Source organism: Salminus brasiliensis, chromosome 6 (assembly GCF_030463535.1).
Source record: "Salminus brasiliensis chromosome 6, fSalBra1.hap2, whole genome shotgun sequence".
NCBI classification, from domain to species: Eukaryota; Metazoa; Chordata; class Actinopteri; order Characiformes; family Bryconidae; genus Salminus; species Salminus brasiliensis.
In genome coordinates this window covers 37,433,735-37,458,017 of record NC_132883.1, presented here as the reverse complement: position 1 = coordinate 37,458,017, position 24,283 = coordinate 37,433,735, and the positions used below count along the sequence as shown (strand labels likewise).

At 40.1% G+C, this 24,283-nt stretch overlaps 1 protein-coding gene across 4 annotated transcripts in view; it reads left to right on the top strand.

Annotated features, from left to right (window-relative positions):
* Positions 1-24,283, top strand: part of plch2a (phospholipase C, eta 2a) — a 176,547-nt gene that overhangs the window by 131,899 nt on the left and 20,365 nt on the right. For all 4 annotated transcript variants that reach the window (XM_072682283.1, XM_072682285.1, XM_072682284.1 and 1 more), the window contains exons 5-11: positions 692-862; positions 4,421-4,514; positions 5,125-5,328; positions 5,447-5,567; positions 8,901-9,072; positions 15,280-15,387; positions 22,325-22,480. In XM_072682283.1, the coding sequence (XP_072538384.1) occupies positions 692-862; positions 4,421-4,514; positions 5,125-5,328; positions 5,447-5,567; positions 8,901-9,072; positions 15,280-15,387; positions 22,325-22,480 (1,026 nt within the window). The remainder of the gene's footprint in view (positions 1-691; positions 863-4,420; positions 4,515-5,124; positions 5,329-5,446; positions 5,568-8,900; positions 9,073-15,279; positions 15,388-22,324; positions 22,481-24,283) is intronic.

The window sequence follows — 24,283 nt, the reverse complement described above, 5'->3', positions numbered from 1 at the left end:
CAAATGGTTTCATCTCTTTCCTCGTTTTTCCGTCGAGAAATGAACATTTCAGTTTGGATTAAGGTGTAATAGGGCACTAAGTGAAGGAAATGCTAGTTTTTCTATTATGAATCCGACCTCAATTACTCTTTTAGTTATTTTCCATTCAGAAACTGCCATTTGGAAGTCATCGAAATTCAACCTGATTTGCTCATTTGTCCACTAACCTCAGCTGAACAGAAATGCTGAGTGTAGAACCAAGTCTTCCCCACAGCTCTGGGCTGTAAAGAGGACGTTTTAAGAAGCTCTACTGTGTATTTGTTCTGGGAAGAAGAGATGCTAATGAACCGCTCTAGCTCAGCCAAGCCACTAAACACACTCTTTAAGATGCCTATTGAATGGGTAGTCTCATGTAGCCAGGCACCATTAGTCTCTTCCAGAGTGTTCTATCAACCAGGATTCTTAGCCGTTCACTTCAGAGCATTTTGGACAACAAAAGCTTCCTTAAAATTCTTCCTTAGTTCTTCTGCACTAATCTCACAGCCTTCCCTCCGGCTGTTGCTGGTGTACATGAAGCGAAAGCAGAACTGAAATGCAGAGCCGTTATTAACTCCATGGCCATTATTGATCATTATCAGTAAATTCGAATAACGCAGTCCCAGCCATAGCTGTGTAACTGCCATACTCACATACAGCGGGTGTTTCCTTACAGGAAGCGGATACGGACGATAACCAGGGAACTCTGGGCTTTGACGAGTTCTGCTCCTTCTACAAGATGATGTCAACTCGGCGGGACCTGTACCTGCTGATGCTTACCTACAGTAACCATAAGGACCACCTGGACACGGATGACCTGGCACGCTTCCTTGAGAATGAACAAAAGGTGAGGCCTTGTCACTGTCTGTCTGTTTATCTACCAGTTCAAGAAATGAACAGGGTTGCGAAAAATGGCAAAAACATAACAACATGCTACTTAAAGACGGTTTGGGGATGTAACACAAATAACTGTATATATATATATATATATAGATATATATATATAGATATATATATATATACAACCAGATCAGAATATTATGACCACTCCTGGCTTGGAATGAATAAACTCGGCCCATTGTATCAGCTCCACTCAGCATTGTTCTGTAATTACGGACTGTAGTACCAGCAGCACTACTGTGTCTGATCCACTCGTACCACCAGCGCAACACACACTGACATGCCACCACCATGTCAGTGTCACTGCAGTGCTGAGAATTGCCCAACACAGAAATAAAACTCTGCTCTATGGTGGTCTTGTGGGGTCCTGAGCATTGAAGAACAAACAGGGTGAAAGGAGGCGAACAGAGTATGTGGAGAAACAGCCTGTAATTATAGAACTAACTACAAAGTGATCCAGTTTTGGAGCATTTCTATTGGTCCATTCATCATGACATTTGGACACAGTGTAAAAAATAATAATTACATAGACCTACAAATAATAAATAGGCAGTTTAAACAGCTCAAACTCTTGGGAGCCCAAGTGAAGTCTCTTTTTTTAACAGTATGGATAGTTGGTCAGTGTTTAAGAACCCAGACATTGTTATCTGGCTGAGTGTAGGTCAGCTGACCAAAAGTCAAGTTAAGATTATTACCGTTAACATTATGTTGGGTTTAAGTTGTGAAGTTAGGTAATCTGAATCAAACATCTTACAAAGTCACAAGACAACATCACACTGATGTAAAGTTCCAACATTAAGTTAACTATAAAAAAACTGTTAGATGTTCATTTGTCGTTGGTTTTAAATCACGGCATCAAATAACCAAAACATCTGTCTAACGTTGGAGCTTAATATGAACCTCGAGTTAGTGTTTAACATATATTTAACTTTAATTTCCAACCAAAATTCAACATCTGTCCAACACTGGGTTTTGATGTCAGCCTGATTTTTACATGTCACTCTGTGACATGTTTGGAAAAGTGTATTGTGGGGATATGTTGTTGTTATTCTGCTCCTTCTTACTAGCCAGTTTGTGCTGTATAGCTGTGTGTTTAGGTGCATGCATTTCCCCAGCTTTCTAATATGTCCCCCCGGCTACATGCCCTCTTTCTCAACTCAGGCATGTAATTTGATAAGCTTAGTGATGAATATGCAGCCTGACTCTTCCCTGTTAATAGGACCAAAGGCATTTTAAACTAAAAAAATCAGACATATCTGAAAGCCCTGGTCCCCCCCCCCACACACACACACACACACACATACACACACTTTGACTCACCTCAGTTTCTCCATCTCTCTCTTTTACCAACGAAGGTGCACGCACATTACAAGAGCCTCGTATCATTGCTATTGTTAAGACTTCCTAGTAAATGTTCATGGCAGTAATATGTGGTTAATCTATGTGGTCAGCCAGTAGGGTGATGTTGTTTTTAGGAGATGACAAGTAGTTCAGTTCATGAGGTGAGGTCAGTTCAGTATTTTTGTAATTTTTAACTTTTTGATGTAATTTGGAATTGTCACCTTCCCTGGATATTGTACGAAAAAAAAAAGTTGAATGGACCAATAGAAAGGCCCTAAATTACTTAATAATAATAAACATTTATACACTGGCATTCATTGCAAGTTAAGAATGCTTGCCTTCTCCTTAAAAGTTACCTTTTTGGAGACGATATGCAGATACACACATTTCAAAGCCGGCATATGAGTTTACGCACCATCACTGTCACCATTGTCGTAATTTTTACAATTTGTAACCTTTCTTTGTTACATAATTTGAAAGTACCTATATTAAATATTCTATAAATTGTCATTATGAATGGGCTAATCGAAATTACTTGCAGGGTTTTTTAGCTATTTCTGAAGTTACCAGAAAGTTCCAGTACTGATATGTAGAGACATTCCTAACCCTTCTTTACCTACCTAGTATGTTTTTAACATATTTTGAATATTTTAAAGTGTTTATTGGTTTATTAGTAATATCACCTTCTGGCTATCGCATTAGTATAAGATAATATTTTGTACTATTAAAATTACTATACTATTCTTGCTATTATTATTACATACCACTTTACAAGACTGCATTTATAAAGGGTTAAAAAATTTAAAACTACTTAAAAGATGTCCAGCATTTATCTTATCTGCTAATGGTCACTTCTTCCTCACATCACAGCTTCATCAGAAATTTGCTAATAATCTTACCACCATTTAACCACAAAACAGGATGCATTTTTAGTCAGAAATGGTCATGTGTTCTACTTTAAAATGTGAAATGACTGAATTTGAATTCATTCATTCATTTTAAGGCAATCTTGAGGGATTCTGAATGTTAAATGCTCATTAAAACATGCTGATGTGTTTTATGCTTTACAGTAAGGCTTTCTTTAGGCGCTTATAGATGTTTGTAATTCATGTAATTCAAGTTGCCAAAAAACATGAAAACAAACAGAAAAACCTGGAATCTGTGTGAATGTTTTAATGTGTGATGTTTTGATTGATAAAATAATAATAATAAGAAGAATTTGTATACATTACATGATGAATGGAACAATAGAAATGCTCTAAAATGACCTGAAAGGAAACTTTTTACACTGACTTCCAATCAAAGGGTTTCCCTTATGCTGTAGGGCCACCATTTTATCATTTTATTATTTTTTAAAGGAATCGATGAATTTTGTGAGTCTTGTGGATATTCTTTAGATATCATAAACGGGCTGCCCACCAAGTAAGAACGCTAAATGATAAAGTGCTGAATCCAAGATAAAAATGGGCACCACTGATGTAATTTGTAGTGCTGTGAAAGCATTAAACATGCATTTAGTAAATGATAGATGGTTCTATTCTACATCAGATATTCTTCAGCAGTAGCAGTGTTAGCAGTAAAGACCCCCCCGAGAATCTGATCATCAGAAAAGTTTTTGATAAACTTGATTTTCTCCTCAACTTCCAGCAAGGGGTCTTTTTGTGTGCTCTTATCTTTTTCCGAGAAAAGAACACAAGAAAGTGCCATTAAAGCTCACTGTTAGACTTCTGATGGGTAATTTGACTCTGTCCCGAAAGCAAAACAAGAAGAGCTAAGCAGACCAAGCCAATTATCCAAAAGCTCTGCTTGTGGTTAAGCACCGGCAACCACGCCGAGCAAGTGCGCAGAGAAGCGCAGAACTGGGACCATAGCTGTTGGTGCCACAGCCCCTCCCCCCTCCACCCACTGCGTTAGAAGAGACCTGATGCTGATTGGCGTGGATGGAAATCTGATCGACTAATCGGCCCATTTAAGGCCCAGCTGTCGGCCAGAGCAATCGGATTCCACAGCCGGAGTGGGCAGGTCGCGTGTGAGGATGTTTCTCAGTGGGATTTGGTCCATTCTGTTTGGTAAACACTTCAAGTGTTTTTTTATGAAGTGAGAAGTGCAGATCTGATTTGTTGTTCGTGAGTAATTTCTCTCCTCGGGTTTGTGTTTGTTGCAGATGACGAAGGTCACAAAAGAGCATTGTCTGGAAATTGTCGCCAAGTTTGAGCCTTGCCCAGAAAACCAGAAACAGGGGGTTCTGGGGATTGATGGTAAGCTTTAAGATATACAGTTTAAATCAACCCGAGAAACCCTGTGTGTTAATTTTTGTTATTTTTTTATTTCTGACAAATCTGGCAGGTGTTTTTTGCATTGTGTCAAATTTCATTTATTTACATATACATATTTAAGATTTCATTTAAGATATAGGTCTCAAAGGCACAGTAACACACAAAAATTGTCATTTAAATTGAGAGGGACTGAAAAAAGGTAATGTACAAATGAATTATGACTGTTTTTGATACACAAATGTACCTAAATGTTACTGGACCATAGTGAAACCAATATAATTTAAAAGATAGGTACAATTTAAAGGAGCCCTTTAAAGTAATGAAACCCCTAAAACACATTCAGTCATAAGTTAACCTTTAGCCCAGGATAACACATCACAGCACCCTAAAAAAATCCCACCCTTGGTCAGGCCTTAGCACTAGAGCTTGGAGAGCACTAAAATGGCATTGCAGACATGAGGACTGTGTATTTGCAGACCTACAGAAATAGTATAAAATGAGCAAGAATAAGCATCATGTGTTGACCCTTTAACCTGTAAGAAAGGCCACTCTAATTTTCAATCTGTTCACTGGTCGAATTCCACCCCCGCAGGTTTTACGAGTTACATGCGAAGTCCAGCCGGAGACATCTTTAACCCCGAACACTACGAGGTCAACCAGGACATGAGCGAGCCTCTGTGCAACTATTTCATCGCCTCCTCTCACAACACCTATCTGATGGGCGACCAGCTGATGTCTCAGTCCAGAGTGGACATGTACGCCTGGGTGCTGCAGGCAGGCTGCAGATGTGTGGAAGGCCAGTTTTCTTGTGTTTGTACTTTAAAGTCATGCCTGATCTGGCATTGCAAAGCTGTTTCACATGTGTGTACATTTCTTCTCAGAAGCTTATCCTTATCTTGTCTTGCCTCCTGCAGTGGACTGTTGGGACGGGCAAGACGGCGAGCCAATTGTGCACCATGGCTACACGCTGACGTCCAAAATCCTCTTCAAAGACGTGATTGAAACCATCAACAAATACGCATTCGTCAAGAACCCGTAAGTAAACACAGTTTCTGACTCGCAGCGTTACTCAGATGCTTAAGACCACGAATGTTAGCTAACAGGCTAATGTTACATAGCTACATAGCTCTGGTTTCTCTACTGGTGCTGTACAAGCTTTTTGAAGAAGTTACAGTAATGCTGTGATTACAGTGGGCTGCTTTTGCAGATATCAACAGAACATCCCATCAAGAGTCTTTGTTTGTGTTTATATATATATTAATTATCACATATTCAATTCAATATTTAATTATTCATAAAAACATCGGATCACTATCAACTGATACTTAGCGTTAAAGCAACAATATGGAAAATTGGCATTTCTTGCTCCTGGGCTCCCCCTACAGTCAGGAAGTAAAATACGTGCTTTAAGCCTCCACCAATGGACATGTTTTCTCAGAGAGTTGAGAGCTGAGAGATACAGAACCATCTCCACAAGTGAAAGTAGCGTGTGGACCTACATGGTACAGTAATATTACCAGATTGTACACAAATATGACTATAGGTTAAACAGCATTGCACAGTTCATGTGAGCATTATCCTGCCTGGAGTAGCCTACTGAGCCTGGAGTAGCAATGCCAGCATTGCTATTCCCCCTATTACAAGTCAGTGGAGCATCTCAATGATTTTAAAGCTGTTATTTTAAAGTAAAAAATCACCTTAGGATTCTCCGAAGTGAGAATTACGCTGCATCACAAGTCAGTGTGCCATCCGGATGATATTGAATCTGTTATTAAGGATTAAATTGCTACATAATGGTGCTTTAATATTGTTTAAATGTATCATTAGTGGTTGAATTTCCCGTCTTGTTGTCGATTAGGAAATTAACAGACATTCATTTTTCTTCATGAGAGAGATTCATACTGGGTTAGATATCTCTTTATTTCAGAGGCAGGCTGGAGAGGCAGGAACACACTGCTCATGCAGAAGAATGTGTGTTGTGCGCCGCAGCCCACTTAAGTGTTGCACATGCATGAGTGCACACATCTGTATTTATGTGTGTGTGTGTGTGTGTTCTTCATATTTCATTAGCACCATCATTGCTAAAGGTGCCAACGAGACGCACTACTGGAAGTTGCTGCAAACAAAGTGCTATTTTTAGACCACGTCTCTCCGCTGCGCTCCAAAACGTGTCAGTTCTGACATGCGGCCGTTTTGGCCCGCCGTTCCAGTTTTCCTTCAAGCTAACAATTTGTCATGACAGGGATGTTAAACATATGCTAGTTTGTAAGGTCCCTGAGGGAATTCTTCTCCAGCGTGAAGGTTAAGATGATGATTTGTGCATTCTTTTCATCTGCTGAAGCTTTATGCGTAAAATGTTACACTGTGAGATTTCATCTCATGCTTCTGATATCCAACAATATCCAATAATAAAAGACTGCATTGTGCCTCTTTTAATGCTGTGATAGAAATCACTGAGACTTTTACCAAGATAACGTTAACAAAGAAAATGTGCATATAATGATGTGTTTGTAGACATTTTTGCATTAAACTGGTTCTCATCTTTTTTTTACATCACTTTTACTGTGTACTGTGAAGTAGCATCATGGGAGCAAATCTGCTTATTCATAAGTAAGGATGTTGTCAAATTTAGCACTGCCACTACTGTCCTTTATTTGGATGCCCTATTAGCCTATTAACACAACACTGGCCTTTAAAAAAACCATGTGAAAGAGGGCTGTGCATTTCATATCATTTTGGTATTTGCTTAACCTTAAGAGTTACCGATCAGGTAATCGTAGACTCTCTTTTAGATGATAGTACTGGGGTTAGGTTAGTTAACATCTAGTTAACATCAGCTAGAGTACATAACATGTAGATAACATCAGCTAGAGTAGATAACATCTAAATAACATCGGCTAGAGTAGATAACATCTAGATAACGTCGGCTAGAGTAGATAACATCTAGTTAACATCAGTTAGAATAGATAACATCTAGATAACGTCAGCTACAGTAGATAACATCTAGTTAACATCAGTTAGAATAGATAACATCTAGTTAACATCGGCTAGAGTAGATAACATCTAGATAACATCAGCTTGATGAGATAACATCTTGTTAAGATCAGCTAGAGTAGATAGCATCTAGATAACATCAGCTAGAGTAAATAACATCTAGATAACATCAGCTAGGGTAGATAACATCTAGATAACATCAGCTAGAGTACATAACATCTAGTTAACATCAGCTAGGGTAGATAACATCTAGTTAACATCAGCTAGGGTAGATAACATCTAGTTAACATCAGCTAGGGTAAATAACATCTAGTTAAGATCAGCTAGAGTAGATAGCATCTAGATAACATCAGCTAGAGTAAATAACATCTAGATAACATCAGCTAGAGTACATAACATCAAGATAACATCAGCTAGAGTAGATAACATCTATATAACATCAGCTAGGGTCGATAACATCTAGATATCACCAGCTAGAACAGATAACATTTAGATATCATCAGTACGAGTAGATGACATCTAGTTAACATCAGCTAGAGTAGATGACATCTAGTTAACATCAGCTAGAGTAGATAACATCTAGTTAACATCAACTTAAGTAATTCTAGATAAAATCAGCGAGAGCAGTTAACATCTAGCTTACATCTGGTACTTAAGATCTAGCTAACATCAACTCAAGTAGTTCTAGATAACATCAGCTAGAGTTACCATCTAATTACCATCTAGTTGACATCAGCAAGTGTAGTTAACATCTGGTACTTATGATCTAGCTAACATCAATTCAAGTAGTTCCAGATAACATCAGCTAAAGTAGTTAAGATCTAGCTAAAATCAACTTGAGTAATTCTAGTTAACATCAGCTAGAGTATTTACCATCTAGTAACATCAGCCAGAATAGTTAAGATCTAGCTAACATTAACTTGAGTAGTTCTAGATAACATCAGCTAGTGTAGTTAAGATCTGGCCAACATTAACTTTAATAGTTCTAGATAACATCAGCTAGAGTATTTAACATCTAGCTAAAATCAACTAGAACAGTTAACATTCACCCAGAGTCAGACTCAGCCATAGCATTGCGGTTGTGCTGACCCCTGCAGATTACCCAAACATAAGAATCTCGACTGTATCATTTCTATTGTTTGGGGACTGCGTTTGCACTGATTTTGCGGAGCAGTGGTTAGAGCACCGGGCTATTGATGACAGGTTTGTGGGTCCCATACCCAGGCTTGGCAATCTGTCACTGTTGAGCATGACCCTCTGTACTCCCTGGGTGCTGCAGCGATGGCTGCCCACTGTGTGCTCACCAGTCTGTCCAACACTAATGGTGAATGTGGTTGTCTTGTCTTGTCTAAACACTGCGTTTGTCTTTTTTAGGTATCCTGTGATCCTGTCCATAGAGAACCACTGCAGTGTTCCCCAGCAGAAGAAGATGGCTCAGTATCTGGTGGAGATTTTGGGGGAGAAGCTGGACCTGTCCTCAGTCAGTGCTGACGAGTCTGGACTCCTGCCCTCGCCTGATGCCCTCAAAGGCAAAATCCTTGTCAAGGTCAGCTTTTATGTTTTTTTATGTTATTAATGCTACTGCAATTACACAAGCAGCTCATCATTTGCAAGTCAAATGCGACCACTGGGAGTTTTGCAAAGAACAAAGCTTGAGGATGACATGGTTTGGCTGTCAGGTAAATACTGTACTGATTGTACATTTTTGCACCATTTTAGGTATCAGCTCATTGTAAGACAGGACCAGTATCAGTTTTACTCCATAGCACTATGATATATGCTTGTCTTGCGAATGGAATCTAATAAAAGGTATTTATTCATTTAAAGTCCAAAGTCCATACAATGTAAAAGTGAAAATGGACATAAAAATTTAATTTAATTAAATTTCATAGCTAGAAATTAGTAAGAAAGTAGTGATTTCATGATACACAATACATATCACTTTATAATTTAATGTTCTAAGGTAATCATTTTGTTATTAGTGGCTGTTAGTTAAGTAATAGCATAAGTCATATTTTAATAGTGGTATATTTAAAAAAAAAATACTATGAAAAACTGTATTTATGCGGTTCTGAGTGGCTCAGAGGTCCAGTGCGCTAATGGCCTGGGGATCGTGAGTTCGAATCTGGAGCCATGCCATATTGCCATCAGCAGCCTGAATCAGACAGAGCACAATTGGCTGTGCTGTCTCCGTGTGGGTAGATGGCGCTCTCTACCCTCATCGCTCTTAAGCGATGTTGGCCTGCACAGGCATCTGTTTGCTGGTGTGGCAGAGCTGGGGGTGTTAGCTGCCTGGCAATGCCACTGACAATGGCTGGCATTGCATGTATCGAAGGAGACATGTGTTAAGTGTCGGGAGCATTGCTAGTGATAGAGGGAGTTCATTGGCAGCACCAAACTGAGAAGGGAAAAGGGAACATTTGTACAAACAAAATAAAAAACAACAGTATTTAATAGACATAGGCGATATGATGAGGTAATCGGATGTTGGCGATAATGGACAGTTAACACAATGACAATGTTTCAGAAGTGATAGTCACTGGAAAAGAGAAATGACAGAACTAGAGAGCGCATATATAAAACGAAACAGCTTGTTAAATAATGTCATAAAATATTTATATGTAATATTTTATTCTCTTTTATTGTTAAAGCAGTGGATTAATACATTTATTAACTATAGAAATTCCCTATTATAACAACAGAAAATAGCTAAAATAGGAATTTGGATGTGGAAATTTACTGTTTACTTCTGCAGCCTGAAGTTTTTTCAGGAAGGGCACTATCTGCACGCTCGGCCTGCTTGCAGTTAGGGCTCCACAGTGCGTGTGGTGTACTGTAAATCCATCACTAAGGCCCAGAAATCCACCCCCATGACCTTTGCGGCCATAGCTGCATTCTCGTTTTGTAGATCGATCAGCTAGACACTCTGTTGACTGACTTAACATTGATTTTAGTGTGTTTTTGTGTTGACAGTTCAGCTCAGTTATATCATGAACATGAGACAAAACTATTGAGAATGATGTTCAGCTGTCATGATGGAACATTAATATTCCTTAAACAGCATCTATTACCAGACCAGTGCACACAAAGCACATCATCCTTTACACTTGTCAGCTAGGGTGAGAGCATATCTGGCAATTGATTTCACTCAGTCATAATCACCCCAGATAATATGGCTTTCAAACTCTGCCTAAGCCTAAGTTTAACATTAATTCTAAACTGTTTTGAATAATTTTGTTTAGCATATCTCGTGGAGTCCCACAGGGTTCTATTTTAGGGTCTATGAAATTGGTGTTAATTATGACAGTAATGTAGTTTAAGAAGTGAGGAATAAGTGTGGGCTTAGAAATAAGGTCTAAGATCAGTACTGGGATCATGTCAAGCTCAAAAAACAGGAGGTAAAGCAACTTGTTAGCCAGACACTTACACCACTGAGTTACACATTATGGTATTATGCACTATGGTTAATATATTATCCAATTTAAATAATATGTTTCTAATAATATGTTATCTAATGTATGTTATTTCTTTTTTATTTATTATGTTTCTGCCATTTCATTTGCAGCTAACTCGTCCCACAGTTTTTCAAGAGACACTATGTTGACAAAATGCTGGGGGGCTTTATACCCCTCTAGTCCATTCCTGTGTATGGTGCCAATAGGTTCATATATTGGTTCTGCATGAGAGACCCCTATTTTATTGGCAATACTTCACTACAGGGACTAGACAATATGTGTGTGTGTATTTGCACATCTGTGTCAGCAATGGGTGCAACTTAAAGCAGCATTCATTGAATGCATTCATTTAAGGTTTTTTTTGAGTGTACGCTTTCCAAATAGCAACAGGTTCTTACAGATGTTTTTTTTTCCCAAAGGAATGAATAGGCTGCCTGAAAATATGCGAAGTACTATGGCAACCACTTATCAAGAACAGTCACCCCAGTGATCACTTAGTGACTGTCTTGCAGCTGTAAGAACCAGCTTAAGCTTCAGGAAATGCAGATTTCATTACTTCTGTTAATAAAAATAATATTTATATCCATAATCCGGATTTCTGAAGGGAGGGAGGGGACAGAACCTGAGACTTTTGGCTGGAGTTCAGACAGCTTTTGCTTGTGGTGGGAAGCCAGTATCCCCTTTCTGATAGATGGAGCTTAAATAAAGAAATAACTTAAATGTAAAAAATATATAACTTAATAATATATATATCCCACTTCATAAATGAATAAATAATATAATATAAATAACAGAGTAATTAACCCTGGAATGAAATCAAAGTCACTGCATTTAAGAGGTTAGGAAAACCTGCAGTTGGTTAGTGTTCTGTACCGAAAAAAAGGTGTCTATAAAAGGCTATAAAAAACCCTTGTATCTCCTTTTTTCATTCAAAATTTCATAATGAATGGACCAATAGAAATGCTCCAAAATGACCTGGAATAAAATAAAAGCTGGTTTATTGCCAAGATTAGGCTTATACAAGCATTAGCAGTGTTGGCTAATGTGCTGTTATGTGTGTGTGTATATATATATATATATATATATATATATATATATATATATATATATATATATAATTGGCCAATTAAATAACTACAAATTACTGATAAAAAGGCATCTTCCTGCTAAATTGTGTCATATATTCTGTGAAGACGACTAGTCCAGTTTTCATGCTGTCTGAGTCTCAGATAGCCTCTACAGTAGCCAGCGCTGTGTGCCTTCGCCTTTCTTGTATCTTACTGTATAATCATGTGACTCCGCAGAGCTTCTGCTTTCAGACTATCATGAAAAAAACAGGCTATTGAAGGCAAGGTGTAGCACCACGCAGCAGATCCGCTCCTATAATTGGAAGCCGCCTGACGTTGGACACAGGAGAGCTGGCCCCGAAGCATAAACTGGGCCAGTGGGCAGTATTGACAAATTGCTCGGTTGCTGGCGGTGGGTCAGCGAGCAGCTCTCCAGCTGTAGCCTAAACCCACACTCCCTGAGCTGCGGCGAGGCTGGCTGTGCCAGATGCTCTCACTTAAGCTCACTGTTTCCTTTTTCCCCAATGCGTGCGTGTGCATTATTGAGCTAAGTGCTTTGCTTGTGCTTTAGGCGGTTAGGATGTTTTCCAGTGAATCCTGTGACCAGTAGGTACAGTACATCAACCTCGAATGAAACATGAAAGGAATTAAGTGGGAAATGACCTATTTTGCAGTGGTGAAGTGTGGTTTAAGATAGTGGACATACTGTGACATGCTAATATCAAATACAAGGTTGATTGTGCCATAGCCAAGTCTCTTCTGAATGTATAAATAGTAAGAATGTGACTTTGTCTGGGGTGAAAAATGCCTATATGTGTTTTGTTTTGTTTTTTACAACCTTACAAAAACCTTATTTTTCTTTTTAAGGTGGGCTGAATGATGAGCTCTGCTTTTATTGGCTGGTTTATGGCACTGCAATGGCTCACATGAGCCACATAGAATAGTGTACCTTTTAGCACTGTAAACAGAACACTGTAATTATCCGGGTCGGATAGTGTTGCTTTCCTCTGCATGCCCTCTTGGTGTCCTCTTGGTGCAATGTGAGGTTAGCCAGCTAAAGAGATTGTAGCAGGGTTAGCTTTTAGCCTAGCACAAGTTTGAGGTGCACTAACTAGCAGCGTCTGAGGGTGATGATGAGAGGGAATCTCAGAAAACTGACAGCTGACACACCATATTCTCATGAAGTGGCCCCAGCGTTTTACTGCTTTGCCAGCTTTGACTAGAGCTAGCAGGGCTTTTGCTAGTGGGCTAGGTGTGTGTAAAATTGCCAAAAGAATAGGACTCTCTGCAGCAGATAAACATGCATTAGGCTGTGGAGCCAGTGGAACTGGTGGGACTGTGTTTTCTGGAATGATGCTATGCCATCCAATATTTTTTGGGATGAGTTGAGGGGTTTGGGGGTGAGGTGGGGTGATGAACGCAATCAAATCCTCACAGCAATTCTCCTCCAAAATCTAGTAGAAAGCCTTTTTCCCTGGGCAGTAGAGGCAGTTATTCCAGTAAAATCAGAATGAACTCTCAGAAGAAAGAATGAATCAGCAGGTGTCCCAATACTTTTGTCCATATAGAATATAACGAGTCAAGCAACTGTGATTGACCCGTTTTACAGCTTTCTTTATTAAGTATGTGGGATTTTCTTTTTAGCAAGAAGACAGCAGTCTTTGAGGTTCACTGTATGTACATTCCTAATTTCACTATTCCATATAAGGCCTCCATTCTTCGTAATAGGGGTTTTCCAAGTGGCCATTCTGTGTAAACTTACAAATCATATGCACGACTTGTCAGCTAGGATGCATTGGCCCAAACAAAGGTCTGCTAATGGATGATTTTAAAAGTGTACAGGAACAAAATTGTCAAAGATTTGAGCTGGATTCAGACATTAGAGGGCTGCGGTGCTCAGCACTGAGCTTGATTTGCACAGTCTGAATCAAAATAGCATGGAAACTAAAGCAGCTCTACAGGCAAAAAGCTGAATAAAAGCTAATCAGTGTCTTCCTGACTGGAAGCAGTGACACATTCGAGCGTCCAACCCCCACCCATCTCAGACAGTTATCGCAGCAACCTAGCGTGCCCTTACATTGTTAAACAGTTTAGAATGTATTTCTTCCAGCGCGGGCGCTCCTCTAACGCCGCAAGGAATTGATTGTCGCTTTTTCATACCGGTATCCATCACCTACCTGTCCTTTTGTTAGCTTCCCCACGGACCACCGCTCCGTCTCGCTGGGCAGCATGCAGGAACGCTATTATGGGCCTGTCAATCAAACGATTACTGATAAGTATGTCGGAAAGCCGACGAGCCCCCTGGGTCTCATTCGCCGGTGTTCCAGACCTTACACAAGCTTCCTTCCCTCATTCTGCTGGCTGGTGGCAAAGTCTGTGGGGCTTTGTTTATACCATTTAATGAGGGATTGTGACAAAGGAGACGATTAGCCTTTATCAGGGACGAAAGATAACAAATTGGTGGATTTGGGAGCTGTTCTTTGAGTAAGGCCTGCTTGGTCTAGGTAGTCTCCTGAGATCCTTCTCCACTGAACTCACTGGGAGTTATGTGTTGTTTACTTAAGATATATATGTAAAGCCATTTGTTTTTGCCTCCATTAGGATCCATTAAGACACATTTTAATTGATTGGTATTAGCTAGAATGTATATGAGACAATTTCCTTTGATTCCAATGTGGTTTGTAGGGCCCCCAGCTAACACACCAGCTAACAGACTAACCGGCTAACCTGTGCCAGCCAACATCGCTTAGGAATGATGGACCATCTACGTGCCTGGAGAGAGCATGGCCGATTGTGCTCTCTCTGACTCTGGCTGCTAATGGCAAGGATTTGAACTCTGGGCTGTAGTGGTAGAGCATTAGATCACTGAGCCATTTGGAGACCCTTGAAGTATTTTAAAAATCTTTGTTTTTCATGTAGACGGGAGCCTAAAACACAGAGGAAAGGCTACGTTTTCACAAATATCCGGTCTTACGTTTTACAGATATCAAAGTGTTGGCTGGGGTCTGAGACCCACCTGCTAACGGGGTCGCAGCCCTCTAACAGACCAGTTATATCAGGGTTTGTTTTAATGGAATCAAGCCTGTCGGGCCTCAGTGTCCTTTTAGACAGTGTCCAAACTCAGCTGAAAGTACGCTAACAATTGTGCTCTGTTTGCCATATTTTCATCTGCATTAGTGTCTTACGTTTTCTTTCTGCCATGTATATGTATGTGTGTGTGTGTGTGTGCAGGGTAAGAAACTACCCCCGAACATCGACGAGAACGCAGAGGAGGGCGATGTGTCAGACGAGGACAGTGCAGATGAGATGGAGGATGACTGCAAGCTGATGAACGGAGACGTAAGTGCTCTACAGTTCTTCCTCTTGCTAGACTGGAGCTCAGATCCTGGGCCTGCCTTCGGGCTCAGGAGCTCTCCAGGGTACTCACACACATACTCTTCTCTTTTTCTTTCTCTTTCTCTCTCTCTCTCTCTCTCTGTCTCTCTCTCTCTCTTCTTTCTGTCCCTTTATTTTCCTGCTCTCTGTTCTCCCTTTGTCTCTCTTGCTTTTTCTCTACTTTCTTTCTATTCGTTCATTCTCCTTTTCTCTCTATTTCCGTTCTACACGTTTTTCTCTTTGCTGCTGTCTCTTTCATCTCTGTTCTTTCTGTCCCTCCTGTTTTCCCCTTATGCTCTCTCATTTAACACACCTGGCAGCTATGAGAGCTGGGCTGCCATCTTCAAATTATATTGCAAGTGGCAATCATCGGGGTCCAAGCATTGGGCCGTTTTATGGGTCCTGTACAGCACAAATGATGGGCCATGTTTTCAGACTGGATGTGGGGTCTCTCTCTCTCACGCTCTCTCTCTCTCTCTCTCTTCCTTGTCTCAATGCTGTCTCATTCTCTCTTCTATTATATTACAAGTGGCAATCATCAGAGGTCCATGCACTGAGCGTCAATTTGGATCCAGCACAGCACAATTGATGAGCAGTGTTTTTAGACTAGGCATGAATTTAGTAGACCTTGGGCCTCCCTCCTTCCTCGCATTACGCAAGCCTTACTCGTTTTCTCTCTACCTTGCTTTCTTTCTATCCCTCTATTCTTTCTGTCCCTTTCTCTTTCCACTTTCCACTCTTGCACCACCCTTCTCTGTCTCGCACTGTCTTTCTGCTCTTTCTATTTTCTACTCTTTGCCTCCTTTAACTTTTTTTCTCTCCTTCTGTTTCCCTTATTCGCTCGCCTCCCTTTTTATCTCTCGCCCTCTCACTTCTGTCACACTTAAGCGGTAGGTGTTTTACAGCTCTTTGTTATGCTAATTCCAGTGTTAACCATATGACTAACAGGTAGATCAGGTGAATATGTGTATTTAAGGAACATGTTAAGGCTGGTTAAGTAAGTAAGCAGTGCAATAGTGGGTGCAGCGTGGCGTGGCTAGAGACTCGTTGTTCCTTGTTATTTTAATGGTAAAGTTCAGTCATATCACTCTGTTAGATTTGGATGCCTAAGGCTTTTTGTGCAAAGTGAAATTTGAAAAGAGTCGTTCATTTTTGATGAGGCCCCGTCTCTCTCTGAGTGCCCAAAATTCAGGCCTTCACATTCCCCGATGAGATTTGTTGCTGCCACTTGGTTTGGTAAGTCACAGCTTAGTTGTGTTGATTCAGGTAAGAGGGTGAGGAACTTGAACACATCCAGGAAAAAAAACTACCTTTCAATGGAAGTCATTGTAGAAATATTTCATTCCAACTCAACTCAATATTTTATTATATTTTATAATATAATATTTTAATTATAGTAGAATTTTTCATTATGTATCAACTTCAAAATATACTGTATTGCACTCCATCCCAGTTGGAGCTGTTCCCAGCGCTCGCATCAGCGCATCAGTCGATGCTGACTATTTACAGTACACACTGGAAACGGCAGCATCCGCTTGTATGCAGATGAGTCTTTCTTGTTTAAAAACAAAAGCGCTTGACGACTTCCGCTTTTGTCTCCATTTTCAATTCTCTTTGAAAATGGAGCTCAAAGCAAAGCATCTCGCGTGCATCCTTCTCCCTCTCTGTCTCTCTCCCACCCCTCTCTCTCTCCATCTCTCTCCCAAGCTGGAAGACACTGTGTAATATAATAAATATTTCAGTGGGGAACACTAGTCTCCACAGCCTGAAAAGGCATTAAGAGCCGCTCAGGAGACTGTTCTCCGAGGTATTTGAACGAAGCGCGATAAAGCAGAGCATGTAACGACAGCATTGCTTCCTTTTGTCTCGCATTTGTGGACTGAGGATGTGGGTGTGGTGGGGTGGTTGAGGTTATTGAATTGGGAGATGTTATAAATGTATATGTATGTATAAAATATTTTTATTTCCCACACATGATTCAGATATCAAGCACTTATCTGGGCAGTAAGTGCGTATTTGCTCAGTACAGCACTAATATTGGAATAAATACAAATAACATTAATACTAAAATTGTGCTTTTACATCATGTGCTCATTCCAACATACCCAAAGTTCTCCTCAGGAGAGTCTAGTATCATTTATAGTTATCATCCTACACTTGGTTTGGTAAGTCACAGCCTAGCTGTGTTAAATCAGGTGAGATGGTGAGGGACTTGAACACATCCAGGGCAAAAAAAACCTTTTTCAATGGACTTTTCAATGGAAGTCAATGTAAAAATATTGACTTCCATATATATGTTGATGATGATATATATATATATATATATATATATATATATATATATATATATATATATATGATATGATATGTATGTATATGCTGATATATATGTATACAATCTTTTTATTTCCCTTACATTATTTATATTCAGATACATATATTTTTAAAAATAAAAGATTTTATTGATATCAGTGGAATTATTGATTCCTTATCGATTCCCTTATCAATTACTGCTTAATATTTTGTGTGAAAAAAGTAAAAGCTTTATTATCTCTGAGTCTTGACACTGTAGAATGTCTTCCTAATAACATATGCATATATTGAATATATTTAATATAAGTTATTAAATTACAGTGCTTATTGAACAGCTGGTTGTAGCTTTGGAGCTATATGCACGCCCAATCGATTGGTTATGTGTTGGTATCGAATGATTCTCAGCCAAAATCTGATATTGGCTGATACATCTTTAATTAGCCGATCCTGAGAGCTGTTCAGATCATGTTTGCAAGTTAAAGAATACAGCAGCTTTGCGCAAGGCTTCTCAGGCACAGGGTGCAGTAGTTCCTTATTCAGCCGGCCCTTTTCGAGAGTGCATCAGTACAGTACAGTGAGTATCAGAACACAGCAGAGCTAGCAAACACCACTAATCTGACTAAAAAAGTCAGCAAATAGTGCAGATCATATTTAACCGCAACCAAAAATACCTATAGCAGGCACAATCTGGAAGCTAAAGAAATTGCGTCCCAAGCTTTTAGCACTGGATGAGCAGCCCTTTTCGGTTGTTTCCACTTTGAGCTCCGTAGTGCAGTTCTGCATGAGAATTTACAGCCTTTCTCAGGGGGGCTCAACATTTCAGTTACTGTGAATAGCTAAGCGAACAAAAGATGACCTGATTTCCCAAAGTTATGAAGATAAGGATGACACTTCTGTAATATCTGAAACAAGATTATTTTTTGATTTCCAACTTTTGCAGTTATTTTAAAAAAGGGAAAGAGCCTGAAGCAAAAGCACTGCATGACCAGTACTTAATAAGACCCCCTTTGGCAAGTATCTCAGCTTGTAAATGCTTATTTTAGTCAGCTAAGATTCTTTCAGTTCTTGTTTGAGGGATTTTTTTAGCCATTCTTCCTTTCAAGTGAGAGTCTTGGTCTATCTTGCTGCACGGCTCTTTTGAAGATATTCACGGATTTCTGATGATGTGTAGGCCATGGCAAAACCTTCAGCGAGCACCTATTGAGGTAGGGGTGCAGGAACAGTCAGGAACAGTCAGTTCCTGAAGGCGATGTGTTAAAAGCAGGAGAAATGGGCAAGTAGAAGGAACTGAGCCACTTTAAGAAGAACTGAATTGTGATGACTAGACGACTGGGTCAGAACATCTCCGAAACATCAGGCAGGTCTGGAGTTTTTCTTGTACGCAGTGGTCAGTACCTACCAAAACTTCTCCAAAAAAGGACAACCGGTGAATTGGCGACAGGGTCATTGGCATCTAAGGCTTATTGATTTGATCCATGGAGGCTCCACCTCACTCCCAAATTACTTGACTTAAAGGATTTGCTGCAAACATCTTGGCTTCAGAGACCACAGGACATCTTCAGAGGTCTGGTGGAGTCTGTGCCTGGAATTGCCAGATCTGTTGTGGTGGCACAAGAGGGACCTACTCAATAATAATATGTATTATAGACAAGAAATATGTCACATCGTGGATACAGTCATTCCTTGGAACAAATAGCTGAACTACAAAAGAATGGTTGCACAACTAAGATTCTGGCTATGGTATCCCAGATGGTTGCTATGGTGTTGCTAGGTGGTTGCTATACCATTGCTAAATGATTGCTTGGTGGTTTCTATGGTGTGGCTTGGTATGTGCAATGGGATCCTAGGTGCTTGCTATGGTGTTGTAAGGTGGTTGCTATGCTGTGTACTAAGAAGTCGCTTGGTGGTTCCTATGGTATCTTGCTAGATACGTTGCTATGATATCCCAGACTGTTGTTAAGGTGTCTCAGATAGTTTCCGCGGTACCCCATGTGGTTGGATGGGGTAGTGTATTTATACTATTGTGATATGAAAAAGGGTGCCAAAACTTTTGCGCTCCATTTATTCCTATGGGGAGAAAAAAAAACAGCAAGATTTGTTGCTATGCAGAAAAAAACGTACAGCCAATCAAAAAGTTGTATATAAGGACATATTATACAATCAGACCGAACAATATGGAGCTGGAACAGAGTCGATATCTGGTAATTATGACATTCTGAAGAAATATTTGAATTGTTGACACCTTATATAGCTATAATAGCTTCACTTCTACTTACAAACACAGATGTGATGTGGACTGAATGCTCAGAATCCACAGTTTCAAGAAAACCTTTCCAACCATTTCTAAGCTAAGAACAAGCTGTTGTCATCACTGAAACCTCTAAAGGTGAAGCAAATTACGGCCTCTGTATTGTAATAGGGTCTTCTGTGTTAACTATATTGGCTCATGTTGTCAAATGTATACAAACTGTAGGCCTCTGTGGAGAGGGGCATTGAGCTTGGTGATTTATTGGAGAAAAAAAAAAGTGCACTCAAGCAGAACAGATAGATTTCTGGGTAAGCCCACGAAGAACAGAGTGGTTCTGCTGCACATGGTTATACATCTGAGGCTGTGAATGAGCGCAACACCTTGTTCTGAGACAGCTCAACAGCCTGGCTCACAGAACTAGGTCCCTTGTCAGGTGCATGTGGCATCAAGGCCAGTTCCCCTGCACTTCCATCAGCTTGGGGGAGCAGCTCAACTGCTATTCTCGCAGTACAGGGTCACTAGAGTTGTCAAGGAAATAGCTGAAGTGCTAGTAATTGCCTGCTGTGGATTTATTTGTCTTCTCAACTGTCTGGATTGAATATTAAAGAGATGTTTTCTATTATGCCCCCCCTTGGGCCAAATAAAGTTAGGAGCCAGGGTGTGTTTGGTCAAAATGAAATAAGAAGTGAAATGAGTTTGCACTACAGCAGTTAGGTCAGTCACTGTCAGTACTTAGGCTACTAGTTTGCACTAGTTTGTTAAACCTGCTACCAGTAATTAGGACACCAGTGTGTGCTTCCAGTAGTTAGGCTACTAGTATGTGCTACCAGTAGTTAGGCCACTACCTTGCACTACCAGTAGTTAGGCTACTAGTTTGTACTACCAGCAGTTAGGCTACTAGTATGTGCTACCAGTAGCTAGGCTACTGGTTTGCACTGCCAGTAGTCAGGCCACTATTTTGCACAATTAGTAGTTAGGCCACTACCTTGCACTACCAGTAGTTAGGCTACTAGTTTGTACTACCAGCAGTTAGGCTACTAGTATGTGCTACCAGAAGTTAAGCTACTGGTTCGCACTGCCAGTAGTTAGGCCACTATTTTGCACTATTAGTAGTTAGGCTACTATTTTGCACTACCAGTAGTTAGGCTACTGGTTCGCACTGCCAGTAGTTAGGCCACTATTTTGCACTATTAGTAGTTAGGCTACTAGTTTGCACTGCCAGTAGTTAGGCCACTATTTTGCACTACCAGTAGTTAGGCCACTCTTTTGCACTACCAGTAGTTAGGCCACTAGTTTGCACTGCCAGTAGTTAGTCTACTAGTTTGCACTACCAGTAGTTAGGCCACTATTTTGCACTACCAGTAGTTAGGCCACTATTTTGCACTACCAGTAGTTAGTCTACTAGTTTGCACTACCAGTAGTTAGGCCACTATTTTGCACTACCAGTAGTTAGGCCACTATTTTGCACTACCAGTAGTTAGTCTACTAGTTTGCACTACCAGTAGTTAGGCCACTATTTTGCACTACCAGTAGTTAGGCCACTAGTTTGCACTACCAGTAGTTAGGCCACTAGTTTGCACTACCAGTAGTAAGGCTACTAGTTTGCACTACCAGTAGTTAGGCCACTAATTTGCACTACCAGTAGTTAGGCTACTAGTTTGCACTACCAGTAGTTAGGCCACTAGTTTGCTGTACTAGTAGTTAGGCTACTAGTTTGCTGTACCAGTAGTTAGGCTACTAGTTTGCACTACCAGCAGTTAGGCTACTAATTTGCACTACCAGTAGTTAGGCCACTAATTTGCACTACCAGTAGTTAGGCTACTAGTTTGCACTACCAGTTGTTAGGCCACTATTTTGCACTACCAGTAGTTAGGCCACTATTTTGCACTACCAGTTGTTAGGCCACTAGTTTGCACTAGTTAGGCTAACATTCCCTTTAACAACCGTATGAGCTTCTGGTCTATTGTCATTATTTTTGCCGTACAGTTTGCATACAGTGCAGATCAGCCGATTGCCTGCAGTTGGGCTCAGAGCTTTAAATGAACACTGACCCTCACCCTGTATGCAAGCCCTTAGCTTACGAAGACCTTCATGCACCTGCACGCACATAAATGTGTGGTTAGCTCAAAAGTGTTTTTTTAGCTCAGTCAGCACACACACACACACACACACACACACACACACACACACACACACACACAGTGCGAACAGGGCAGCTCAGCTCTGTGTTTTCAATTACTGTGGCTGTTCTTCCCTTCAGATTTGTCTTCTTTTGTAATACGTTTCCCTTTCTTCCCCCGCTCTTCCTCCTCTGCCCTCTCTACTCCTTTGTCTCCCTAGACCTCCATGAACAGGAAGCAGGTGGAGAACGTAGCAAAGAAGAAGTTGGACAGTCTGATGAAGGAGTCGAAGATCAGAGACCGCGAGGACCCGGACAGCTTCACTATCACAGCCCTGCCTCCATCCGGCAAGCACGACGACAAAGCAGACGCCAAGGTGAGGCAGTGACATCATTTACATCAACCTGCACGTCAAGCAGTGGAGAGTCCATTCCCATTATTAACACCTCTCTTTCACTGTCCCTTCCTCAGTGTCTCTTATGTAGGGCAGACTTGAAATGATGCAGTAACTGATTACAGAGCATCATCTGGTCATCTTAATCTCCTAACTCACATTTCTAAACAAGCTGCAGCTAAAATTGCTTAAATATTGTATAAGATGTTTAGTCTGCGTTAGCCCCCACAATTGGTTTACTGACTCACATGACGCCCCCAGACTGGGAAGCTTTTAACAGTGAAGCACTGAGCCCTTGCTGGGGTTTAAACATATGGTCTCCTCACACTTGATGAGCAGCAGTTAGACCGTAGGGCCGGTTTAGAGCTGTGAAATTATACGACATAAAATTGTAATACATTTACTTTCCCCTTCTGTCTTGGACACAGATACATGTATAGGGTTTCACAGCTCTAGAGTGGAGCAACTGTCTAACTGCCTGCTTGTCAAGCACCAGAAGACCATATGTTTAAATCCCAGCAACACCACAGCCAGCATTCACAGGAATCTGATAATAGGAAAGCTTCCCCCACAATAATAGGAGACATTCTAACCTGCAGATGGTAATAAACAGTAAACAAACTGAGAGCCACAGACTAAACATCTTACTAAATATGAAATCAGTTTCAGCTGCAGCTCCTTTACTAATGTTTTTAAAGCTCAGCTCAATATGTATTGTGGACCACACTGAGATACAGAAGTAAAAAGTAAGTTGCGACTAAGCTAATTCGAGTTAATTCAAAAAAACACTTTGTAATCCTTATCGTTTTAGGTTGATCTGACCTTACTATCTCTCTCTCTTTTCCTATCCTTCTCCCTTTTGCAACTCATCTCAACACAAGGTTGCTTCATTGACCTGACACATATTACCACTTGTGTTACACTTGTGTAAATAACTTTAGAACAGAACAGAAGGTACAAAAGTTTTATTCATTTAGTTAACTCTACATTTAACAGGCAGCAATAAAGCACTATAATATTAATAAAGCAATAAGGTGAAATAATGTAATAATTAAGTTGTAATGCTTTTAGACCAAGTTAGATGCACACTTCTATTACATGTCTGAGTGGTATTACATTATTGGGGAATTATTACAAAAAAACTAGCAGACTGTCCGAAAGTGTATTATTAGTGCTTTTACCAGAGAACAGCCCCAGCAGTTTGTACAGAAATCCCTGCAGTTACTGAGTAATACACCTTACTGTGTAATAAGCCTTGGAGTGTTAAGGGGTTAACACACTGGCAGCACAATACGATTGCACCTATCACAGACTGAGGGACAAAGAGTGACCCTTTTTTTTAATTCATTTAAGACACTGAACCCTAGGCTTATTATTCAGTATTTTATATATTATTCCTAATGCAGAAACCATTATTATTATTAATTATTTGTCAACATTTTGTGGTATCCCACAGGGTTATGTTTTAGGGGTTATGTTGATGCTAGTTGTTGCAGTAATGTTGTTATGAAAGTGAAGAACTGAAGTGTGGGCCTACGCATAGGGTCTTGACCGTTCATTTTTACCAATAATGTAATATCGTATTGCATTATTGGACATTTTTACGACATATTCAGGTTGATCGTTTGTAACAACAAATTATATTTTTGAAGATTATTACATTATCCTCTTAATACTCCAAGGCTTATTACACACTAAGGTTTATTACCTCTATAGAAACTGTTCTTTGGTAATAGAAATCTGTAATAAAACTTTCAGCCCGCCAACAGTCCATAGGCATTTTTA